This window comes from Carassius auratus, chromosome 9 (genome assembly GCF_003368295.1).
Source record: "Carassius auratus strain Wakin chromosome 9, ASM336829v1, whole genome shotgun sequence".
NCBI classification, from domain to species: domain Eukaryota; kingdom Metazoa; phylum Chordata; class Actinopteri; order Cypriniformes; family Cyprinidae; genus Carassius; species Carassius auratus.
Window position 1 is genome coordinate 13771501 of NC_039251.1, and position 24509 is coordinate 13796009.

Sequence of the window (24509 nt, forward strand, 5' to 3'; positions counted from 1 at the left end):
CAGGCACCGATCATCCTATGGCATCACGCAAGGCTACACACACCTCAAGAGACCTGCAGTCGCCCACACAGACTCATTTCCTGAGCACCCATGTATATCTTATAGAGCAGGGATCCTCAAATCTGGACCTCGAGATCCACTTTCCTGCAGAGTTTAGCGCTAACCCTAATCAAACACATGCTAATGTGTTTAGCATGCTAATCAGTGTCAATCAATGTCTTTGGGATCATTCGAAACTGGCAGACAGGTGACTTTAATCAGGGTTGGAGCTAAACTCTGCAGTGCATTGGACCTCCAGGGTAAGATTTGAGGAAGGGGGTTATAGAGGTATGACTTTATAGGCAGTGCGCACACTTATATTTATATTATATTTACTTATATTTGGACATAAAACATCCATCACTTCGGACAAATACATGTTACACTTTTTAACAAATATGTTGGTTCTTTACTAGATTTGTAAATATTTTTTAAATAAAATATTTACATTTAATTGAAAAAGTGCAGTAAAACAGTAATATTTTGAAATGGTGTTAACATTTGAATGAATCATTATCTATTTTAATATATTTTAAAATGTGATTTATTCTTGTGATGGCAAAACTAAATGTTTCAGCAGCCATTACTCCAGTCTTTAGTATCACATTATGATTCAGAAAACATTGTGACGACCCACAATATATATAAATTTTTTCTTTTTCTTGCCCCCTTTGCTGTAGCGTGAATTCACTAGTTTTCCTCTTCAGTTTCATTCGGGTCAGGTCAGGCCAAGCAGATGTCGATCTGCTGGTTGCTTTAGACCTTGTTGTTTCTGTCAGGCCGGTTCTCAGACCTGGGCATCTAGTTGTTCTGTTCCCAGGCTCGACAATCTTTGATGGGGATTTCTCCCACCCTCCTCTCATCAGCCTACCCACTTCCCACAGCCTTCCAGAGAGGCTGGGCAAACAAGACCTCGTGTTCTGCCAATTTGTCCATACAAAACACAGGGATTTGGGGACGTACAGACTCTCTTGTAGACAAATGGTAAGTATTTCCCTGGCAGCCTGCGATCCCTCACCCCCACCTCTGTCTACACATAAACACACACTCACTTGGTGCTTTCTCTACACTCTTTGGTTACTGGATTCTTTACTATGACTTTCTTTAACCAGCCCTTCTTACAAAAAAAAAAAAAAAAATCCCTGGACTTGCTAAGAAGGTTTCAAAGACAAGTATATATATGTTTTTTTTTTATTTATTTATTTAATTGTTGGTTTTTACTGGTTACTCATCATGGCTATGTTGTTTAGGCTGGGTTACCAGTAATAAGCAGTAACAGATCGAAATAGACCAGCATTGGCCAGCTAAAATCAGATCAGATTTTTTAATTTTTTTCAGATATCATCTGGGTACTGTCTATACCATGTCCAGTAGCATTATGAACTTAATACTAATACTAGTAAATGGTGTAAAATAGTGCAGAAATAAGTATGTAACCCTCTTACTGTAGGTGTCTGGGTTCCACCTGTTTTCAGATAAAATGTCTAAATTGTCTGTGACATGTTTGGGGTTCTTGCAGCCCTGTTGGATGTAAATGGGCTGAGGTCTCGGTGTATTATTGTGAGTGGGGCAGTCTATCAGAGACAGGACTGAGGCCTGAGGCTCCCTGGCATCCTGATCAGAGGATTAGCAGCATACAGCCACAGGTCAAGAGCATGCCAGTCACACACACTCTCTTTGACACACACCCACACTTGTCATTTCACTTTCTCTCACAAACACCTTCGCTTTCACACACACACGCACGCCTGGAGAGAGCATTTCTCAACCTCTCACACTTGTGCAGAAGAGGCCTGTTTGATAGCAGGCTGCGGATTAGGTTCTGTGTTCTCTTTCATTCTTATTCTGATTGGCTTATACTCTTGAGAGTGCTTTTTTTTTTTACTACAGTACAAGCCCATACAATGAAGGGGGATTTTTTTCTCATGACATCATATTCCCCCATCCTCCCACATGTGAAAGTTCGTTTAAGACACAGCCTGGTTTTAATTTATTTATTTTATTCCTCTGTTTTCAAATTATAAATATTATTGTGCTTATTACAGATATCAACCCACAGTTCTACTTCATACTTTAAGCACATATGGCAGGTGGTCAATGTCTTCTTCAGGAGACAGGGGTGTTTGACCAGAGAAGCGTGTCCTGTCTGTTAGTGTACCCCTGCACTGACCCCTGTCCATCCCTCAATAGTGCAATGCCTTGTTGCCCCCAGCATGAGGTCCCAGCATCCCCTAGTTGTGATAGTGGGGGGCACACAGCGAGGGGCCTTAGAGGGGATGCAGAATTAGCAGCTAAAATGGTGAGTCACATTTCCATATGCATGCCACGGACAAGTGTTATACTGAAAAACCCGGTACCAATACGTGTACAAGGTGGCCCAATGCAACAAGATCGGGGGGAAGAAGGGGGCGCTGGGGGTTGGGCTTTAAAGGGTGCAGCAATATTGTACTAATTCGTGCAAGAGACTCTCTATCAAAGTGAAAGACTTACGGTAATTAACGAGGGGTGAGGGGAAAAAGAGAGGAAAGAAAGAGCAGGAAGAATGAGTTTGGGAGCAAGAGGGACAGAGATGCTGATTTTGACGTTTAAATGCTGTGTTGATTAGCATATGTTGGTTTGTCCAGACCCAGTATTTATCAGCAGAATTGAATGTGTGTGCGGCATGGATGTGACTTTGTCCCCCCTAAATTTACAAAGCCACCTTTTCAGATACAGCCTCCCCCCACACCCAAACACTGCCTCACCTTTCAATTCCTTTTCTTACCCCTTTTCTATGGCCAATGCAATTGCTCTTTCTCAATGGTGTGAATGTAGAATATAAAGGTTGCTACCAACGGCCAGGCAGATTGTTTTTTCATGTTCTTTTTTCTTTATTGAAATATCAGTCTTGTCCAGAAAGTACAATGTGATCAGCGGATATTTACTTTTATTCTTGACAAAAGTAATAATACTAAAAATGCCACAGATTTGAAACATTAGCTCCACAAATATGAAAAATGCATAAGAAAATTAAAAGTGCATTCTGTAATTAATAAATTCAGTTATCTTTGGTTTTGGTCACAGTTAAATTAAGTGTTAAATAATTATTTCTAGTTCAGTTAAGTTTTATTATATTTTTATTATTATTTTATTTATTAACTTAATCTGATAATTATTTATTGTTTATTATTACTGTTATTGTTATTATTATTTTTTTTTTAATGAAATGATTAGGTATTTGTGCCATAAACTGCATGGCTACGCTTCTGTTCTCACTTCTCAATTCTCAATATTAACTGACTTTTGCTTCAATAATCTATTAATTTACTGCTTATTAATAGTTACTAAGGTAGTTGTTATAAATTTAGATTTTGGGTAGAATTAAGAATGTAGAATATGGTCATTTAGAATATGTGCTTTGTAAGTACTAATAAACAGCCAATATGTGAATAATAGGCATGCTTATAAAAAATTTTATAGTGAGAATTGGTGATTATACTAAAGTGTTACAGGTAGGGATCTAAAATATGGTAATGCAGAGTAAAGCATTAATATGTGCTTTATAAGTACTAATAAACATCCAATGTGCTAGTAATGTGCATGCCAATACGCCACTGGGGAGTAGTAAGAAATGGTCCCTAAACAAATTATTTGTATTAATTGTATTTTACATGATTCGCCATCTGTGCAATGATCTTCTCGTAGTAAGGTAAAGTATTTCACACTTTTCTCTGAGACTGAAAAAGAGCAGAGCAGGTCACCCAGTGTGGTGCCTCTCATCTTTTGTGTGCTGGTTTCCTCATGCCAGCTTTCTGCTGTCACATTAGTGCATGTCAAATACCAAACCTCACATGCAAATTAAATCTTAGACTTTTAGCTTTTTGTTAGCTCAGAGGCTTCCTTTGCTAACAGGAAGTACTTTTTAGTCTTTCAAACCGATTTGCTAAGTGTCATCATGTTTGTCTTTCCTTTCTAAGTGTCTCTGAGGGGTGTTTTGGAGCGATTGTTTACACCTGCTGCAATGGGTAAGTGGGAGCAAGAATCCTTCATCATATAATGAGCTCCTGGCAGAACCTCACCACTGAATATTTCCCTCTGGCCAGTGGAGTAGCAAACCAGATATACAGTTATATCAACCATGTGTGATTGTGAAGTTTGTGTGGGTATGTGTTAGACGATCAGTGAGAGTGGTCAGCCTGTTACAGGTCAAAGTTCATGGTCATCAATGGTTGAGGTAGACGGCTCTCCATCTGGTGGGGACTTGGCCTCTGAGGGTCAGGGCTTAAAAAGTGTAAGTGCAAAGCTTGTCTTCAAAAGTTTTTTCCTGTGTGTGACCGATCAAGTATGTAAATCACATGTTCGTGTGTGTCCTAAAGGCCTCTTCAGTTTACAGTGTGTTTAGACGCAAATTTAGCTCACGGCTGTACTGAATGCTGTAATCACACACAACAATACCTGTCAAACCATTTGACCATTCACAAACACTGCGCTCCTCTCTTTCTTTCTCATCCTGGCAGGTAGATCTTTGGCACTGCAGCTGCATGTCATGAATTGAATGAAAGCAGGCACTTGAGCAACTATGTGTGCACCAAGTAAAAAGGTGAAAAAGCCTATTAAACCTTACCACAATTATTGCTCTAGCATTGCCCAATTACATCCAGCTCAGTGATAAGATGAATCGCTGATCATATTAATTTTGTCTGTTGAAAGCTGTATCGTTTGCTTGACATGTAGCACATTTGGTTGCTCTATGTTAACAATACGTCTAACTTATTAATCACATAATTCTGATAACACCTTCTGTATTCTGATAAAACCGTATGTGGGTATGCTTCATAGTTTAATATGCATTTTTTTGTCAAGTTAATGCACCTAAATGTAGTATTTTCTTTTTAAGTAATTGTGAAAAATTGGTTAATCACAACATCTCTGTCTCCATTCCACCCACTTTATCACTCAATTCTCTCTCTCTCTCTCTCTCTCTCTCTCTCTCTCTCTCTCTCTCTCTCTCTCTCTGTGGCTGTCACTGCAGCACAATGTAGGAGCATTAGTATGCTAATGAGGTGCGGGGCGACAGGTGGCCTGCTAGACAGCTCAATTAAGCAGCTCGTTAAAGGCCAAGCTAACGAAGCGGCCTGCACTGCAAGCCTCAACAAACAATGTGACTGTGCAGGCTACAAATTGGTGAGTGCTAGTTGTGTATGTGTGTGTGCACGTGTGTAGCAGGCAAGAGCCAGAGAGTTGGAGACAGAGACCGTTTTAGGTGTGTGAGTAAATGTGTAAGCAGTGAGTTGGAGGGAGAAACTGATTCAGTTTGTGTGTTTAGCAGTTAGCAAGGCTTTGTGATGGACACAACTAATAATAGCTAATAAGAGGGGCTGTTGCTTTTGCTCCTCAGGAAATTGAAAGCAAAAAAAAGTAACAAAATGAATTATCATAAATAAATCACTTATATACAGACCTTCCTAATTTTTTTATAATTTTCCTTCAAAACACTTACTCACTTGCAGTAAACTGTCCCATACTTTGTTAAATGTTTTCTGTGGATACACACTGACGCTGTACCTGTAACAGATGTAAAGTCAAATGAAATTAGGCACGAATAGAAAAAGTTAATAAAAATGTCCTTTTTTTTTTTTTTTAGAACATAATCTTTAGTTTTAAGAAAACCTTTAAGGTTAAATGTTTTAATTAGAAGAAAATACGTTTATAAGCCCCGACCTTACTGACTTCCAAAATCATCCTTAAATAAAACATTTTTATTGGGTGATAAAGATATGGTCACCAATATCTTGTGTATCCTCAATGTTTAAATGCATATTAATTGCTAATACGTTCTTATCAAGTTACATAAGTGTATACATTTATTTGATAGATTGATTTGTCATATATAAATAAAATTAGGGAAATTAGGGATTCACTGATTTTTCAAGTCATGGCTGATAACTAATGAATATACAGTAATAAAATGTTATACTATTTTGACGTAATACTGTACATTAAAAATAAAACAAAAAAAATCTTATGTGTGAATTTAGGCATTATTACATTATGATGCACTATGAAAAATGTATATTCATTATGAAATCTGTTAAAGATTACATTTAACAGTGTTATTAGATATCAGTTATATGGCAGCAAATGTAATTTTAAATGTAAAAAATAAAGTAAACAAGCATGTATAATTTAATATCTAATATAAACCATTAATGTTAAAACGGTAATCAAATAGTTTGTACTCATATAGTCGGTCACTTTACTCATATACACCGTACCAAGTTTAATATGCAAAATAAGCACCAGTGGTTTAAGGTTATGTTTACAGTGGAAAAATTAAATCATGTTTTTAAAGATCATTTCAAACAATGATGTCTGGGATTAAATGCTTAATGATTATGTTCCTGCATATGACATGAAGAAATAAACATCTCTTTGTCTGATCACCCAGCAAATTAACCAGGGCGGGGAATATTTGAGCAGCTCTGGGACAGTATCAGAAGCCGCTGCAGTTTATGGTGGAGGAGCATTGTTTATTGTGGCTAGATAAAGTTGTAACACAGACATTTTAATCAGTTTGTAACACTTAGCATTTGAGCCTTATTATCCGGGGTGTGTTCACTGGTGCGTGAAACAGCAGCGTTTGGGTTCATAACCCGACCCTCCTGTCTGAGTCTCGCTGGCATAAAGGGATCATGAGCTCTAATGGTTCAGGGATCTGCCCAGCAAACGAGGTTAGGTATGGAGGAAGACAAAAACACAGGGGCTAAACAGAGCCACCCCATTCGCGAGCAAGCTGCTGCAAAGCTGGCCGACTCATGAATATGCTAATCCGCATTTGCCCAAATAAGTATGTAGAGAGGGAGAGAAGGAAAAAAAAACAACAGCACTCATTAATTAATAAGGACAATGAGCCTTTAATGACAGTTTTGACGCTGTTGGTGAACAAGTGATTGGGGCCTGAGAACGAGAGGTCATCAGAACGAGAGGAAGTGACACAGTGATGGGCGTTATTGTCAGAAGGAGAGGTTTTCTGTCCTAGGAGGGCAGAAAAGGTGATCGGGGATGGACATGCCGAGTATAGTAAAGACAGAACTGAGCCATGAAAGAGAGCGAGAGAGCGAGACAAACAAGCCAATTAGACAAGTAGACAGCACAGAGGTCAGGAAAGTTAACTTTAGATATAAACTGGCTTGGAGGGAGAAAAGGGGACACTTCAAGGATATAAGGTCATTATTTTATTCCACTGTGTGCAATGTATGTGCCTTAAAATAATGACTGTTTTCAAACAGGTTTCGTCAACACACTCCCTGACTGCCATTGGTTGGAAAACATATGAACTTGACCCAGTGTTCCTTTAATAGGCTGATCAGGATGCAGAACATTTTTGACAGTTTACATTTTTATCAGTTACAATATTTATTATATTTTTTTTGATATTATGATTATATTATATAATTTTCTCTACATAGTTACTACATAGTAACCATTTGATGCACGACAAATTGACAGCCTAGATAGCATTGTAAATGTATACAATATTGCAAGGAAATGTTTACATGGTTGCCACTACATTTTATAAAAAATCTAATTGAAAATTGAATATTGACAGAATATCTTCCATCTATTTTGTCTTAAAGAAATAGGCAGGAATTAACCTGTTGTCCTCTATGATTCCAATCCTTTCCAGCAACGAAGTACCTGAAGGTGACAAACAGTAGTAAGCAAAAAAAGAGGTGGATAAACTATAAATTCTGGGTGACCACATCGGTAAGGTGGGCCACTGCCTACCGGTGTATGTGTATCCTGATGACATCGCTATAGGCTATAATTTGATATTACTACCAAGGGTAACACTGGTTGTTCCCTCACATAGGTCACACAATCACTATTCAATTCATACATTAATCAAAGTTCTTGTTAAAGAGACTCAAGAAGTAATAATATGGTTGAAATCTATAAAGTTTACTAAATGACAAAACGGAGAGTAATTTTTTTTTTAAGAGAGACCGAGAGGGAGGCTTATATCCAGGGGTTCCAATGCAATGCACTTGTACATAATAATTAGGGATTTTGGATTATTTTCGTAGTTGATTAATCGGTTTAATATTTTCTCAATTAATCGGTTCGTTGTTTGGTCTATATGTCAGAAAAATGTGGATCAGTCTTTCCCCAAAAGCCCACTGTCACAGAGGAGAGAAGACACTTTTTGAATGTAGGATATCAATTACACACTAACCTCAACTAAAGTGTAGCTACAAGTGTGGTCATGCTTCATTTCAAATTTGAGGATGATATCTCTAAAATTATGCATTTTATAATTGTAAGACCATAGGCGTTTCTCAATGTCAAGGATACTTCCTTGGCAGGACTGGTCCTTCCAAGTCACTTCCTTCAGAGGCTAGGCGAGGCTCCTCTTTAGCATTCGGAGAACACGCAAATGGTACAGGCTAGCAAGTGCACGTCATTGCATCATTACTTCAGTGAAAAGGTCTGCTTTCGGCACTGAAAATAGAAAATGCGCTTAAAAAATTGCCGGATATCCATTTTTGAATCTTGATGCACTCTGTTGCGTGTCGTTCATGAACGTTTCGTTCATTTTGAACGAATCTTTAATATGACTCGGGACTACCAAGTTTTCTCAGAGAGTGATTCATTCATTTTGTGTTGACCGCACATGCGCATTACGCAACACAACATATGGGTTCTGAATCGACAGGTGAGGTATGAGTCTTTTATTCTTTCTGTCAGTCCCATAGAGATGGAAAGAGAAAAGATTAGTTAATTTTGTTGAATGAGACTCAAAGATCCAAGTCAGTAAAATGATCTGAACTTCCCACTACTACTGGCAACAACGCAAGCAATTGGTCAACACTGACAGTTGCAGCGCAAATTCGTCTTAGGTTTAACAACAAACAACCTATGAAACTAATAATGAACAATATGAAACTAAAATGACATAAGCTTAATTTAAAATGGCTTAGGAACTGTAGGCTATTTAGAGGTGGATATACTCAATTTAGAAGTGGATAAACACTTTGGAGGTGGGTAAACGCTATTTCCGATTTTTGGGAGGTGTGTAAACGGCGTTTACATGCGTTTAGCCTCCACTACATCCCTGGTGACAAACCCATAAAATTTTTGCTGGCACATTATGCTACTGTATGTTTCACGAATCAAGTGAAAAATCTCTCACATTTTCATCAGTATTTGTTCATCAAATTTGCCAATATAAAATTAGCAAAATCTGACTTAGAATAGAAATTAGACGAGATGCTAATGCCATTCACCAGCAGCATTTCAGCATTTTTGTGCAAATCCCCCAGGCCTTATGGTGTTTGATTCACAACAGTAAAACCCAGACTTGCATTCAAACACACAATCTCTTTTTGATGCAACACATTTAAGCATTGCATCGAGGCCTGAAAGGAAGACAATGGCTCAATCTTTTCAAACACCAGAGCAGCACCACACACATAAAGATCAGAGTAAGTTTATGAAGTAATCTCTCTTCTCTCTAGCTATCACCCGAACCCTCCCTTTCCCCCTCCCTCTGTGTTATGACACAGTAATCTGTGTCTCTAGCAGCTTGAATGAATAGGCGTATGAATGGCTGTTTTCTGCATACATGAACCTATTGGAGGTGGATCAACCATATGCCCATGGACATACACACTCAATGACAAAGGCGGATAGCAACAGGTCCTCTCTAACACAAAGTGCCGTGGGGCTGAGGGCGGCGTGCGAGACGAGGGGTGCATCTTAACCTGAGACGTCCGTCCAACACACACACACACACTACCCACTGAATGCCACCCACACTGCAATATGGAGGTGCGACATTGATACAAACACAGTTTGTGAAGATGATGCTTTGTTGTGTTGTTTTTGAAAGGTCTTGGTTTGTGCGGGTGATGTTATTGTGTATGTAAAATGTATGGAGGAAGCGGGAGGGACAGTAGGAAAGGCAAGCACTTTTTTGGAGGGGGCCAATCTGTTGCAGCTCTGGATGAAGTCTTGTGATGGAGAGACTGTGTGTTAAGCGACATATGTAACACAGAGGGACAAAAGGATTATGGTCCTCTTCTCGTTATCCGTGTCTTTGGACAGTGGGATTATCATCCGGGGAGTGAAGATCTCAACTCTTGTGTTCTTGTATATCTTATCTCTTGTGTGGGGTGGGAAAGCAGGGGTGAAGGGGGATCCCTGGAGAGCAGGCTGCTATCAGGATTTACATATTCAGCAGAGATCAGAGCTATGTTCTCTTTCTTTCACTTTTCTCTCGTATTTTTCCTCTGTCTTGCATGCACATGCTCGAACATGCAGAGATATTTTATTTTACTGTTTCTGGATTTTTTTTTTTCTTTTTTGCTTCTAATTTTTCCACATTTATTATGATATTTAATATTTTTATATCATATGCAAAGAGGTTCAAAGACCACATATAAAAATGCTTGTCCTTTTATATTGTTATATTATATTATATCATATTATAAAACATTTTTAAAAAAATATGTATTATATTATACATGTATTATATATTGCATTTTAACACTAAAAAGATTTACAAATAAATGCATCAATCTGGCATGGAAAAAAATGTAATACATATTAATTGAAAAAATTACAGAAGGAGTGCAATGGAGTAACTACTGTAGCGGAGGACAAACGAAGTTTAGCTGAGGTGAAGGGGTGAGACAATGTCAAAGAAAGGACAACAGCAAGAGAGAGGTCAAGAGACGTGTCTAATGAAGGAATGCACACAGAGAGATGAAAACTAATGGAGACAAAAGATCTACAGAGTGATCGAGAGAGGGAGAGAGATGGCTATGGGGTTGCTGACTGCTGTTGAACTCATCGTCATCTTAATTGATGAGGTCATACTGGGGACTATCCCCAAACTAGAGTGTCCCCCGGGAGGTCATCACCAGGTCATCCAAAAGTCAAAGTGAATTGGAGAGATGACATAGCATGTAACTTTTCTTTGTTTTTTGCCATTGTTTGTTTGTTTATGGGGTTTTTGCATTTAACTGAATAGATAGTTTAGACCAGACAGGAAAGTGGAAGGAGAGAGAGGGATATAGGGTCAGGACAAGATGCAAGCTGGATTCGAACCTGTGTCCCCTTGAGCACAACAGATATATCTATGTCCTGACTTTCTATGTGCACTACCATCTTCACCATAGAAAGTGAAGTGACATTCAGCCAAGTATGGTGACCCATACTCAGAATTTGTGCTCTGCATTTAACCCATCCGAAATGCACACACACAGAGCAGTGAACACACACACACACACACACACACACACACACACACTGTGAGCACACACCCGGAGCAGTGGGCAGCCATTTATGCTGCGGCGCCCGGGGAGCAGTTGGGGGTTCGATGCCTTGCTCAAGGGCACCTAAGTCGTGGTATTGAAGGTGGAGAGAGAGCACTGTACATGCACTCCCCCCACCCACAATTCCGTCCGGCCCGAGACTAGAACTCACAACCCTTCGATTGGGAGTCCAACCCTCTAACCAGTAGGCCACAACTTCCCCCTAATAGCTCCAACTTCTATGCATTTCGATCAACAAATATTACTACTTGCTGCTTTAAAATGTCTTTAAATGAATTTATATATATATAAGATATATAAATATAAAAAAATATTCTTTGGTAAAAAATATTCTTATAAAATTATATTCTTTATATATGTATGTATGAAGTAAATTAAAGATGCAACAGATAATAAAACCCTTTTCCCCCTTTTTTTTCTCACACACATAGAAAGGTTTGTTTTGAAATTGGGACAGAGTCTTTGATATGCTGTCAATCAAATGTTCTCTGCTGGAGGAATTGCTAGAGTGTAGGTGTCAAAGTAACCTTTGCAACACTGGCACACACACACACATACAGTATAGAAACAAATAGACTCGCTCAGCGACAACACACTCAGTAATTGCTGCCTATTAAGGTCTTCGCTTCTCTCTCACACCTCATTACAGGCCTAAACACACACTGCCCCCTCATTACAAATTGCTTGCTAAACACACACACATATACAATTCCCTCATTCCCACCTGTCAGTTAAACACTCAACCTGGCAAGCGTGACCATTGAGAGTTGGGTGTTAACTTGCTGATGACAGTGTGAGAGGTGTGGGCTCTGTAACCTCATTCCAATACATGATAGAAAACTGTTATGCATGCTGCTGGCCTTATGTGTCTGTGTGTGTTCTGGAAAGTATTTAACGTGGCATTTTTCAGAATGGTACAGTTCTCTTGTTGGATTAGGGTTGACTTTGAACACCCTATAAAGAAAATGGACTCTCATACGTGCACCTCACTGTTAGAAACGGGTTAGTGTGTTTGCATCTGCAAAAGCAACAGGTTCAAATCTATTGTATGAGGAAAAAGCTGGTGATGTGAGTGCATAAAAATAATTTTTTATGTATATGCAATAATTCAGTGATTTAGTTTAATCAGTTTCATCATCATAATATTTGTTATCATAACTATAATATCTCCTTCTTGTACTATTGTTATTCTCTGCAATGAAATGTGCAACCTTTAGCAGTGGGGGGTTTGTTTGTTGTAAATTGGTGCAATTCGCTATAGACCCTAGTCCTTTTCTCATTCTCTCTTTCTGAAGGTGAAAGGAAATTGAATGTGCCAAAAAGAACAGATGGGTTGTTGAGAGGAGAATAAAGGAACAAAAAGTTGCTGCAAAACCGAGGAGTATAATCATGGTTATACCACTGTATGTGTCAGATCAAAAGGGTATGACAAAGTAACTGCTTTATATTACAGGCACAATCCCCCTGGAGTAACCTGGGATGAAGTATCTTACAGACACAATGATGATAATTCATGGCTCGTTCTTTTGAAAGACTTGAATGAGCAACTTTCCAGTGTCAGACTTGGTTTAACCACCCCTTCATTAATGGTGTCATTTTTGTTTGTTATGATCATTTAGAAATGAAGAAAATTTGATTACTTATGTCCAACAGTTTCATTTTTTAATGTCATTTTGAAGGAAACTGGAAGAAGAGCATTTTGAAACAAATCATGGAAGCTTGAAAAGAATGGAGGAAAGGAAGTTCAGTCCAGGGTGATTATTGATGTAAAACTCAGTTATGCAATTGGCCATTTTTATTAATATTAAATACAAGAAAGAGAGGTTTTATTTTGACAATATTTTGATGCAAAGACTTTGCCATTAACTTTCTAAATAATTTGGATAAAAACAATATTATTTGCAAAATTGTGTTCCCAGATGACTGCATCAAGATGCAAAAGCAAGTAATTCCAGCTTGTGCATTGTTCACACAGTGGCTATGTCCTAATGTGTTGTTTGTCTGTGTCCCAGCTTGCGATAGTTTGCAGATCCTCTTCAGAGTACTTCAGATGACAAGGGACTCCTCTTAAAAACACAAGCCTTAACTCTTCAGTTTAAGAGCCCGGCAGTTTGCCTCACTGTGTGTTTTTTCCCCAGGAAACTGACAGATGCCCATAAATTATTTGCCTTTATTTTTTAAAGCACAGCTCATTTGCATCAATTTGTAAGAGGCGGGGGAAAGTAGTGAGGTGTTTGTAACTTTAGGTATGTATATGCAAGTGTGTAAAGGGGGGTCATCTTAGGTGGTCAGTGGAGCCATTCTTTTGCCCTAGTATCCTGTCATATTCCTTGAACCATTGCAGACTCACCATTTCCACCCACACACAACCCAGAGCTCAGATGCCTCCCCGCTAATTAGCAACAAGTCAGAGCCGCCCACTTCTGCAGGGCAGTAAATATTCCCACACACTTGCACAGACATCCCTAACTCGGATACAAGACCTGCGTTCCTTCTCCATTCTTTCCCCTGCTTTCTGATTTTTATCTCCTCCCCTTGTTTTGTTTCCACTTCTGCAGCCATCAATCATCCCATTGACCTATCTTGTTAGGGGAAACTCACAGAAACGCCCCCTGGCCCCTTCCAGGTCTCAATCTCGTCCCACACTCTCTTTCTTTCTATTATGTACGTATGCATTGGAGCCCCAATGTCCATATCTGACTTATAATTTCACACTCCATCCCGTTCTCCTTTTTGCGGTTAGTGGTCAAGACAGGGTTGTGGCCATGGGCCGGACAGGGTCGTGGGGAGGTGTTGGGGGGGGGGGGGGTTGGGGGTTAGATTTAGGGAACACTCTGGGTGGTACGGTAGCCTCTGCGACGAGTACAATGCCTCCTGTGTCCCCATGTGACACACACCCTTGTTTTACAACAGGGGAGGAGACACCTTCAATGCTCCAATGATGTGAACCACCCTGAGCCTATTCACATTGACAAACGGCCACTGCTGGCCACTGCTGGTCCCTGCGACAAACACATGCACAGACAGACCGAGACTATCACACTCATAAACACGGCTTTTGCTTCATGTTTATTTGCTAAACTGTCTTGGCAAAAAAAAAAAGAGACTACCTAGATGACATTAATATGCACACTCAGATTCGAGACAGATGGAATAAAAGGCTTTCCTCTACCTTTAGCGCTTTCTCCCTCTCTTTTCTCTCTGAAAGAACCGTCTTGGCTGGCTCTCAGTGGAGTTGAATTGGTATGGCTTTAATTGAATCAACTAGCTCTTTTCTTTTGCCGCACTTATGAGGCAAGAGCAGCCAAATGGCTTGATGACAACGTAATGGCAAAAGAATGAATGAGCGACGCTGGCGGTGAAGTGAAAACCCAATGGCATTCCTTCGCATCTGCACTGATGCACAGTCGCACACAACACTAATACTATTGCTGAACTTAACCAAAACACAGGAAAAAGTAAGTTTTAGCGGAATTTTGAGATTTTTGTGAACTTGTAGATTCTGTTGATGTCATGATGAGCAATGTATACAATATTATATTTAAATAAGCATTCTACATAAGCAGTTACAAAACTTTTTCATCTGGTTATATATTTATTTTTAATGAAGATTATAGGTTATATATATATATATATATATATATATATATATATATATATATATATATATATATATATATATATATAATTTCTTTTCGTCATAATTAAAATACAGGTGCTTCTCAATAAATTAGAATGTTGTGAAAAAGCCTTATGAGGATTGTCAAGCGAAATCTATTCAAGAATTTGAGTGAACTTCACAAGGAATGGACTGAGGCTGGAGTCAAGGCATCAAGAGCCACCACACACAGACGTGTGAAGGAATTTGCTGAACCACAGACAACATCAGAGTCGTCTTACCTGGGCTAAGGAGAAGAACTGGACTGTTGCCCAGTGGTCCAAAGTCATCTGTTCAGATGAGAGCAAGTCTTGCATTTCATTTAGAAACCAAGGTCATAGAGTCTGGAGGAAGGGTGGAGAAGCTCATAACCCAAGTTGCTTGAAGTCCAAGTTTCCACAGTCCGTGATGATTTGGGGTACAGTGTCATCTGCTGGTGTTGGTCCATTGTGTTTTCTGGAAACCAAAGTCACTGCACTCATTTACTGTACCAAGAAATTTTGGAGCTCTTCATGCTTCCTTCTGCTGACCAGCTTTTTGTAGATGCTGATTTCATTTTCCAGCAGGATTTGGCACCTGCCCACACAACCAAAAGCACCAAAAGTTTGTTAAATGATCATGGTGTTGGTGTGCTTGACTGGCCAGCAAACTCACCAGACCTGAACCCCATAGAAAATCTATGGACTATTGTCAGGAGGACAATGAGAAACAAGAGACCAAAAAATGCAGATGAGGTGAAGGCCACTGTCAAAGAAACCTGGGCTTCCATATCACGTCAGCAGTGCCACAAACTGATCACCTCCATGCCATGCTGAATTGTGGCAGTAATTAAAGCAAAAGGAGCCTCTACCAAGTATTGAGTACATGTACAGTAAATTAACATACTTTCCAGAAGGCCAACTATTCACTAAAAATTTTTTTTTTTTTTTATTGGTCTTATGAAGTATTCTAATTTAAGGTTGTGATTTGGTGGATTTTTGTTAAATGTGGGCCTTAATCACAGTTAAAAGAACCAAAGACTTAAACTACTTCAGTCTGTGTGCACTGAATTTGTTTAATACACGAGTTTCACAATTTGATTTGAATTACTGAAATAAATTAACTTTTTCATGACATTCTAATTCATTGAGAAGCACCTGTATTTGATGGGTGTTGGCTGACAAAATACTACATTATTTTAGACCTCATTTGTTAAAAGCAACTTTTTTTTACACCCATGGGATAATGGGATATTGAACCCATTGATGTGCTGTAATGTAGCTAAATTAGTTGTGATGGGAAATTAAACAATAGAAAAGTGATTGAAAGGTTCAGACAGTCCCACACAAAATCTCTTTGTGTTCTTTTTTGTCTGATCTTCCATATGCCAGATTTGGCCGGCAATTTTGAGACCCATCACAGTCTGTCATGACAGCTTTCTTTCTTTCTTTCTTTCTTTCTTTCTTTCTTTCTTTCTTTCTTTCTTTCTTTCTTTCTTTCTTTCTTTCTTCAGCTTCCAGCGGAACATTGAGAGGATGTGCCACCCATTTTTTAAAGATGTTCAGGTTTTTGGTGAACAATTAGTGTGAGGCTGACGGAGATGGTCTCGACCCCTGGTTGCTGCGAACATTATAGGGATGCAGAGGAGGGATGGAGAGATGCGTTCCTCATAAAGAATCCTGCTGAGACAATAGAACAGCACACAGGCACTTGGGGAACAGAAGGGTGACACAGAGGGCAGCTCTTACCCACAACAACTCTCCTCCTTTGAAAACAAAACCCCAACCTGTTACTGCTTCAATCTGTCTGTGGGAGGGGATGCTCGTAATAAAGCTGCCAGCCCCCTTGTTAGGCATCATGAGGGTAAGTGCATGTGTATGTGTCTGAATGAAGGAGTACAGGAATGCTCTCTTTCAAGCGAAGTTTGGGAGTGAGAGCTGTCACTCTTTTTTTCATATGTATGTTTTTTTGTGTTCTGTCACATTGTTTAAAGCAAGCAGATATGTGTGTGTATATATATATATATATATATACAGATCAACAAAACACTATATTTATTCAAGTGGTAAAATATATAGAGCCAAATGATCACTCAGGATTCATAAATAATAAATAAAAAAACCTGTATGACTGGCTTTTTATGTGTGAGGAATATAGATCTAGATGTGAAAGGTAAAGTCATTTGGCTCCAAAAAAAATAAATAAAAAAACCCACTGAGTTTCACTGAATGGACCATCCTTTGTGTTCTAAAGAAAGATTATCATGAGAGTGAGTAAATGATTAGAAAATATTTTTTTGGTGAACTGTGCCTTTTGGTGTAGATTTTATAAGATGCAAAATTTCTTCTTGACATCAGCTCCGCATCCCCCCTCCTTCACACAAGAGCACATATACAATCACGTACCCCTCTACTTTTTATCTTTCCCTCTTGCAGGATCAAGGGAGCAGGTTGTGGTAACATTTGTAGCATTTGGCTGCAGCAAATCACACAGCTTTTTTCCTGAAAAGAAGCAGCCACCTTAAAAGGGGGGCTGTCCTCCAGTGAAGACCCTGGTCTTTCTCCTGCTCTCAGCCTGCGCTCAGCGGTCTGCATGCCCCTCACCATCGCTTGCAAATCCCCCTTTATCCGCTGGCAGCCAGATGGGGTGGCAGGAATAATAGGCAGAGCCTGATGAGCACCATTCAATTTGTCCAGCCGTGTAAAGGAGCTTGTAAGCCGTTCCATTTGAGCAGGGTGTAATAGTAGCCAGGGGAGCAGAGGCTATGTTAAGACTTAATTACCTACTAATGGCTGTTGTAGGGACAAAAGACTTGTGTAGACCCCAACAACTTACACTCCTGTAATAGAGGAGAAAGGCTGCGAGAGGAAGGGGTTGGGGGAAATTGTTTGAGATGTTGTGGCCAGAAATTTGTGATATGCATGTGTTAAAAATGTCATCAACACAACTGTGTTAAAGGTGTGTATGAGGTGTGGATGAAAAGAAAAAGGAGAAAGAAAAAGACTTTGCTGCATGTACTTTGATTTTCTTTAGAAAACATTTTGGCTCAAAAACCTGTTAGAAAAGGTTTTCTTTTTTTCATTGTTTTTTTCTTTTTCTTTTCTTATTCTCTTTTTTCAGTTTGAGGGAAGATTAGCAGGATTAAGACTGACTCACATATGCTGCTTATCACTACTGGTATTCAACACAAGCCCAACTGCCACCCAGATGGGGAGAGAAAGAGAAAGACAGAGGGTGAGAGGGAAAGTTTTCCTCTGATATTAAAGCATTGCTACACTGAATCAGAACTGTTTGGAATAATTGTGGAAGAGAAAAAGGCTGTTTAGTGAGAACGGGAGAAACCGTTAGATGGTGAGAGGAGGGAATCATAATGGATTTATGATGGAAAATAGTTCAAGGGGTGCAGGATATAGAGTGGGGTCCAAAAATGTTAAGACTATATATATATATATATATATATATATATATATATATATATATATATATAGTTTTTGGATTTTGATGATTGTTTAAGTTAATGAGGGGAAAAAATCTTTAATATTGAGCACTCACCAATCAAATTTAAGCAAATTTGTGAAACTGACTATGGATGTCAACTGAAATGATTGTCAGGTTTTAACTGTAGTGTTCATGAAGGGGGAAGAAATTATTACATTTATTTTTTTTTAATTCAACCTTCAATATTTATTCTGATAATATATGTATAATTATATAAAGATTTTTTTTTATGTACCCTTTTCACTGACTGGGATAATGCTTTCCCTAAGTTAATAACATAAACCAAGAGGTTTTTTTTATGTATTGTACATTTATAAAGCTATACTTTGTGTTATATATTTTAGACATTATTTCAGAAAACTTGTGAATTTTGCTTTCTGGCGTTGTAACACATCACTGTTGGAGTGATTTGGCTTAAAGTGTATGCTAAATTCATAAATGTACATTTTTCTCTCTTCCACCACCATAATAAATCTCCCAATTTTGTATACATCTTTTGGTCATAGAAATGCTGAAATGATCTTTTTCTTTTGCTATTGGAACAAATGGATTCTTGTTCTTGAGAAACTTGGAAATGTAAAGATGCCCATTCATTGAATTTTTTTTTTTTTTTCCGCAAAATAACCCATAAAAATAACTTCTGCTTTACAGAAAAGAAGAAAAATGTGCCGTGACATGAGTTAGATCTAACATGAATATTCAGGAATCATGAACACATACAGAAACAGACAAGCTTCCAAATACTGTAAAGTACTGTGTTGAGTTTTGGGTTAACTGTGCAAAAAAAATGCTGAAACTGAATTCCAGCTGGATTCATTAATGTAAATATGACTGCAGTTACAGCTCTGGCTAATTTAGCTCTTAGGGTTAATAGTTTTTACACATATACACACCTCTGCCCACCTCATTATTGGAATGTGCACAGAAACGCATCATTATCTCATAAAGGTAATGAGAAAAGAAGAGTCTGGCTCTGCCAACAGGCGGAAATTAGTCTCCTTCTACACTCATCCACCAGGCTTCATTCATTCAACCTGAGGTGGCAAAAGCTCTTGTGTCTCTCCATTTTTTTTTCTGAGGCAGGCTCTCGTTAAACAAATAGCTTTTAATTAAATGACTGAGTGACACTAAATGTAGCCAGTTCTGTATTTTTGTAATTTCAGTTGATTAAATTTTCTGCACCTGAACTGTGAAGTTTGAATAAGCTGTAAAATGCTGACTTGAAACTGCATTGCTTTCTAACTTTTTTCCGTTTTTAAGCAAATAGCTACAGAAAATAAATATTTAGATTACAATATATGTACATATATATGTCTTAGGGAATAAAAACGTATCACTTTGCATCAGTGTGCATTTTCATTTATTTAAATAATTACATCTGCAGCAGTGACAACGGGTTGACATGAACTGGTCCACAAAAACTTAAGTACACTGCTCATTAGGCTTTCACGCAGCACTTATGTAATCAGTAATGTGGCTAGTGTTTATGCCATAAGTCTTATTTAAGCAGGTCTGTAAAAAATGAGTGTACATCTTTGTCATTGGCTCAGTGTGATCTAAATCAAGTGTAATGACGTCAGCGCTGCATGCTCTTAATTAGCCTTAATTGGCAACATTCTCGGCGGACTACAGTTACCAAAGTTGGGATGAATCGAGGGCAGACCAACCCCTGTCCTTCTCTCTCTGTAATTGCTCCCAAGACAGTTGTCAGTCAGTGTGTTATGTGGGTGCGTGTGAATTGGTGTGCATTCTTCCCCGGGTGACATTTCAGATAATTATATGCGCGAGGAATAAACTACAGCTCTGACAATAGGGCTCTTTCTGCCCCCCCCCCCCCCCCCCCCCCCCCGTTTCTAATCCAGACAGTCGCGGCATATATTACCATTTTGCTACACTTAACAAGTGAGATTACCGGAATCTATAATGAAGGAACTGAACTACAACTTCTCTCTGACACCGTCGGTTTAAACCAGCTCATCTACATAAGCGTATTTAACGAGAGTAAACAAGCAAACAGACAGACGGGACTGTTCGCACGGGGAAAACAACCAAACAACGAGAGCTCAAAGATGCTTCAATGGAAATATGTTAAAGACCTTGATCTGGTGATGTCTCCCCTAAACTCATTGATGCGTCTGTTAGATCACCTGTGGAGTCAGAAGAACACAGACATTTCCCGACACTTTTGATCTATCTATCTATCTATCTATCTATCTATCTATCTATCTATCTATCTATCTATCTATCTATCTATCTATCTATCTATCTATCTATCTATCTATCTATCTTAAACCATACATTTCGCCACATATATGCGTTCATGTCCAATTAATTTCCAAATAAGCGAAATGTAAATTGGTCATTAACATGGCGAGGAGTAACCCGCCTGTTTATCCCCTCCTCTTCTGCACCAAACAATAACTTCTGTTTGACCATATTGGACAAATTGAAATGTTTCAGATCATAACCGTTAAAACCATTTTAGACGCCTCGTTTATAACGATTTAAATGCGCTTAACGGCTGAAATCAGTCAGCTGTCAGGCCCCCGCATGGGGTCACCGGGTTAAAACAATATGAGCGCATTCAAACCGCTAAGTAGTGTCTGCTACTGACCGCGCTCAATCCTGCGGGAAGTAGCACACGATCACCAAGAAAATCTTGCATCGGCATTATGCATCTATCCGCCCCTCAAACCATTAGCCATTATATAACATTCTGCAAAGCTAATTAATTAATATGAATCAAGCGAGAAATGTTTAACTAATACAAAATAGTTAATGTTATTTATTATTTATTTTATAATAATTTCAAAAACAATGTTAAATTATGCATATATTAGTTGATAGTTCGGTTTAGCCTATTTTTTTCAGTGTCAAACATGCACATGCAGTGCATTTAGTGATAGGAAAGTTAATTAAATTATCAAGCAAAGTTCTCTTGAGTTTTTATTTGTCCACCCATGCATCAGCTAACTTAACAACTTAACTTAAGTAGCCTACAGTCTAGAGTTTGTTCAACCGACTCTCTGTAATCCAAACCCAACGAGGTTCTGTGAGGATGCACCATATGCGAAGTGTGTCTAATGCGTTTAATGAAGCCTCAGTTTTTTTGGTATGACATCAGGTTTTAGGACCCCCACCCACTGGAGCTCATTGGTTCTTGACGGGCTGTCGGAAAAGCGTTGACATTGTCCCGGTGACTTGCCCCCGGGTGATGGGGAGGAGGGAACTACTATAAAATTGCCCTCGTCACTCTCGGGCGTGCCAAACACAAACGGTGCACGAGGGAACTGGAATAACGAGTGAATTCTGCAAAGGCACACACAAGCACGCGCTTGCACCTGCTACCGGTAAGTCTAAATATATAGAAAATAATGATTAATTTGTATAAAAGTATAACAGCAATGTAGCCTACACTAGTAAAGGCTCGCGTTATTTAGACGATTAAATCATTTTCTCCTTGCAATTATTCAGTGGGGTAATTTATTATAGTTTGATATAGGCTATTCGATAATCGCTCATTTTTTGTCATATTTATTTTTATAATTTGCTGAACTGGAAAACTGCGTAACAAACTTTACAGCTTTACTTTTTGTAAACTTATTTTGGTAGTTAATAAGAATATCTAGGACATATTAGGACTTTAAATATGTTGTAGGATACCGCATTTAATCACTTTTAGTTTTTATGTTCATATTACATTTTTTACATCAACTTTCAGTTTTTAACCATTCCCTTCTTTCAAAGGAATATTGACATCTTCGAGAATCTAAGAGCGCACTGAACACCATGGACTCCGACACGAGCCGAGTGTCCAGTAGACCTTCTTCTCCTGAAGGCGACGATCTCTTCCTGTCCGCTGTCAAGAAGTCCGTGGGTTTCTCCGGCGCCGTCTCCTCCACGCAGAGCGATTCTCCTCCGGAGTTAAGAGGCACAGACCTGCGGGGCCTCTCCAGCGCCGACGAAGACGCGCTATCTCTGAAGATGCTCTCCAAAAAAGACCGTAAACTTCTATCCGAGTCCGAACTGCAGAACATGCGCCTCAAGATCAACAGCCGCGAAAGAAAACGCATGCATGATCTCAACATCGCCATGGACGGGCTCCGAGAGGTCATGCCCTATGCCCATGGGCCATCCGTGCGCAAGCTCTCCAAAATAGCCACCCTGCTGCTCGCGCGCAACTACATCCTTATGCTGAGCAACTCGCTGGAGGAGATGAAACGGCTCGTGAGCGAGATCTACGGAGGAGGGAGCGGCGCTCATCACACCGGCTTCCATCCGTCCAGTTGTGGCACTCTTACGCACGCGGCGGGCGCTCCATTACCGGGTCACCCCGCTGCTGTCTCGCACTCGTCTCACCCGGTGCACCATCCTCTGCTTCCACCAGCAGTCTCCACTGCCGCATGTCTCTCCGGCCCTGGTCTCTCAGCTGTCAGGCCGCATCACGGACTCCTCAAGGCACCATCAGCCAGCGCTGGCGCACTCGGCGCTGGTTTCCAACACTGGGGTGCGGGGATCCCGTGTCCGTGCAGCATGTGCCAGGTTCCTCCGCCTCACGTGTCCGGTATGAGCTCCGTCAGCATGCCACGACTGACCAGTGACTCAAAATGAAGGACTGAACTTTGATAAAAAGAACTTTGAGGTGCACCAGTAGACTTTTATATATTAAAGCTGTATTATCTCGTGTTTGTCAGTTTATTGCTGAACGATTGTTTTTGGAAATCACAAATAGTTCTGAAGCGAAGAAAATGGATCAAAGCCACTAACATAGAGTTTTCTAACACTTTATAGGTATTAGGTTTACTATCCATGTGCATTTCTGTGTATAACGTTTGTGAAAATGGCATACCTTACTCTCTTTAGCCTTCAAACACTGGACTGCTAGTTCCAAAATAAGTTTAATGCGAAACAGATTTATAGCATACAATAAAGAATAAATTATAACTTACAATTCATGCTACAGTTAAAGAGGGCTAAATAGTTTAATGAGCCATTAAAATTAGACGAAATTATACATTTAAAGAAGTCCTGTAGCTTTGGAAAACATAATGGGACTGCACTGTGTAAATATGTAGATGTCATTTGTACAGTTTGAGAGATTTTATATTAGGCTACCTTCCTCAGTTTATGTTTGGGGTCAGAATTCATTTTCCAAGCGCTGTCTGAAGATGCACCTGTTCATTCCTGCACTGTATCTCTCTCTCTCTCTCTCTCTCTCTCTCTCTATCTCTCCCTCTTTCTCCCTTTAGTTTTCTGGCTTTCCATCTTTATTTTAATATCTTTGTTCTGCACAAGCTTACCCGTCATGGCCGATGCGAAGAATGATCAACTTTTATTTTTTATAATAAAGTGTAAAATGATATTTATTTACTTTTTTTGACGGTATTTTCAAATAAATGTGCTGTAAATGTTTGAGTCCTAACTGTAAAATAAAAATGTTTTAAAATGATGCATTTATTTGCTTGCTTGTGCTTAATTAACCTATTTTTTTCCAGTATGCAAATTCACACATAGGTTATAAAAAATTAATAAAGACGAAAAACAAAAATATAATATCTATCTATCTATCTATCTATCTATCTATCTATCTATCTATCTATCTATCTATCTATCTATCTATCTATCTATCTATCTATCTATCTATCTAGCCACCTACTTACCGAATCCCCAATACGTCAAAAAGTAATATTAGAAAAATAAATTACAGCAGCTGATTTGTCGAAATAAAGTGGTAGTCAATTCTCGGAAACAAATAATCACTTATTCGCTCGTGTAAAGAACAAACAGAGTGTGCTCAGACCGACACCCTTTACTTATTGTAAACTGGAACAAAGAACAGTTCGTCTAAAAAGACTGAGAATATACAATAACTTACTTAGAGCTTACATTAACACCCAAAACCATACACTGTTTTTATTTTAGATAATATCTTTTATAATACAGTTTAATATTCTTATTGTGGTTTATATTTTATTTTGTATTTTAGGCTAGCAATATTTTCATTAGGAACAACTAAC

The 24509-nt window shown here is 38.9% G+C and overlaps 1 protein-coding gene and 1 long non-coding RNA gene across 3 annotated transcripts; both read left to right on the forward strand.

Moving 5' to 3' along the window:
- Positions 1-3533: 3533 nt before the first annotated feature.
- LOC113108439 (uncharacterized) lies at positions 3534-18421 on the forward strand. Of its 2 annotated transcripts, XR_003292787.1 has the most exons (5): positions 3534-4309; positions 4536-4618; positions 5051-5202; positions 16508-16857; positions 17430-18421. It is a non-coding gene; the product is annotated as an uncharacterized LOC113108439 (long non-coding RNA). The 2 variants fall into 2 exon arrangements; XR_003292788.1 differs by lacking the exons at positions 16508-16857; positions 17430-18421 and adding an exon at positions 7308-7423.
- A 3315-nt stretch (positions 18422-21736) lies between these two features.
- On the forward strand, positions 21737-23908 carry LOC113108440 (oligodendrocyte transcription factor 2-like). The gene is made up of 2 exons (XM_026271568.1): positions 21737-21842; positions 22240-23908. The coding sequence occupies exon 2, from the start codon at positions 22282-22284 to the stop codon at positions 23101-23103; it is 822 nt and encodes a 273-aa protein (XP_026127353.1). The 5' UTR covers positions 21737-21842; positions 22240-22281; the 3' UTR covers positions 23104-23908.
- Positions 23909-24509: the final 601 nt, after the last annotated feature.

Coding starts and splice junctions, on each gene's coding strand:
- LOC113108440 (XM_026271568.1), top strand. CDS start 22,282: ATGGACTCCGACACGAGCCGAGTGTCCAGTAGACCTTCTTCTCCTGAA.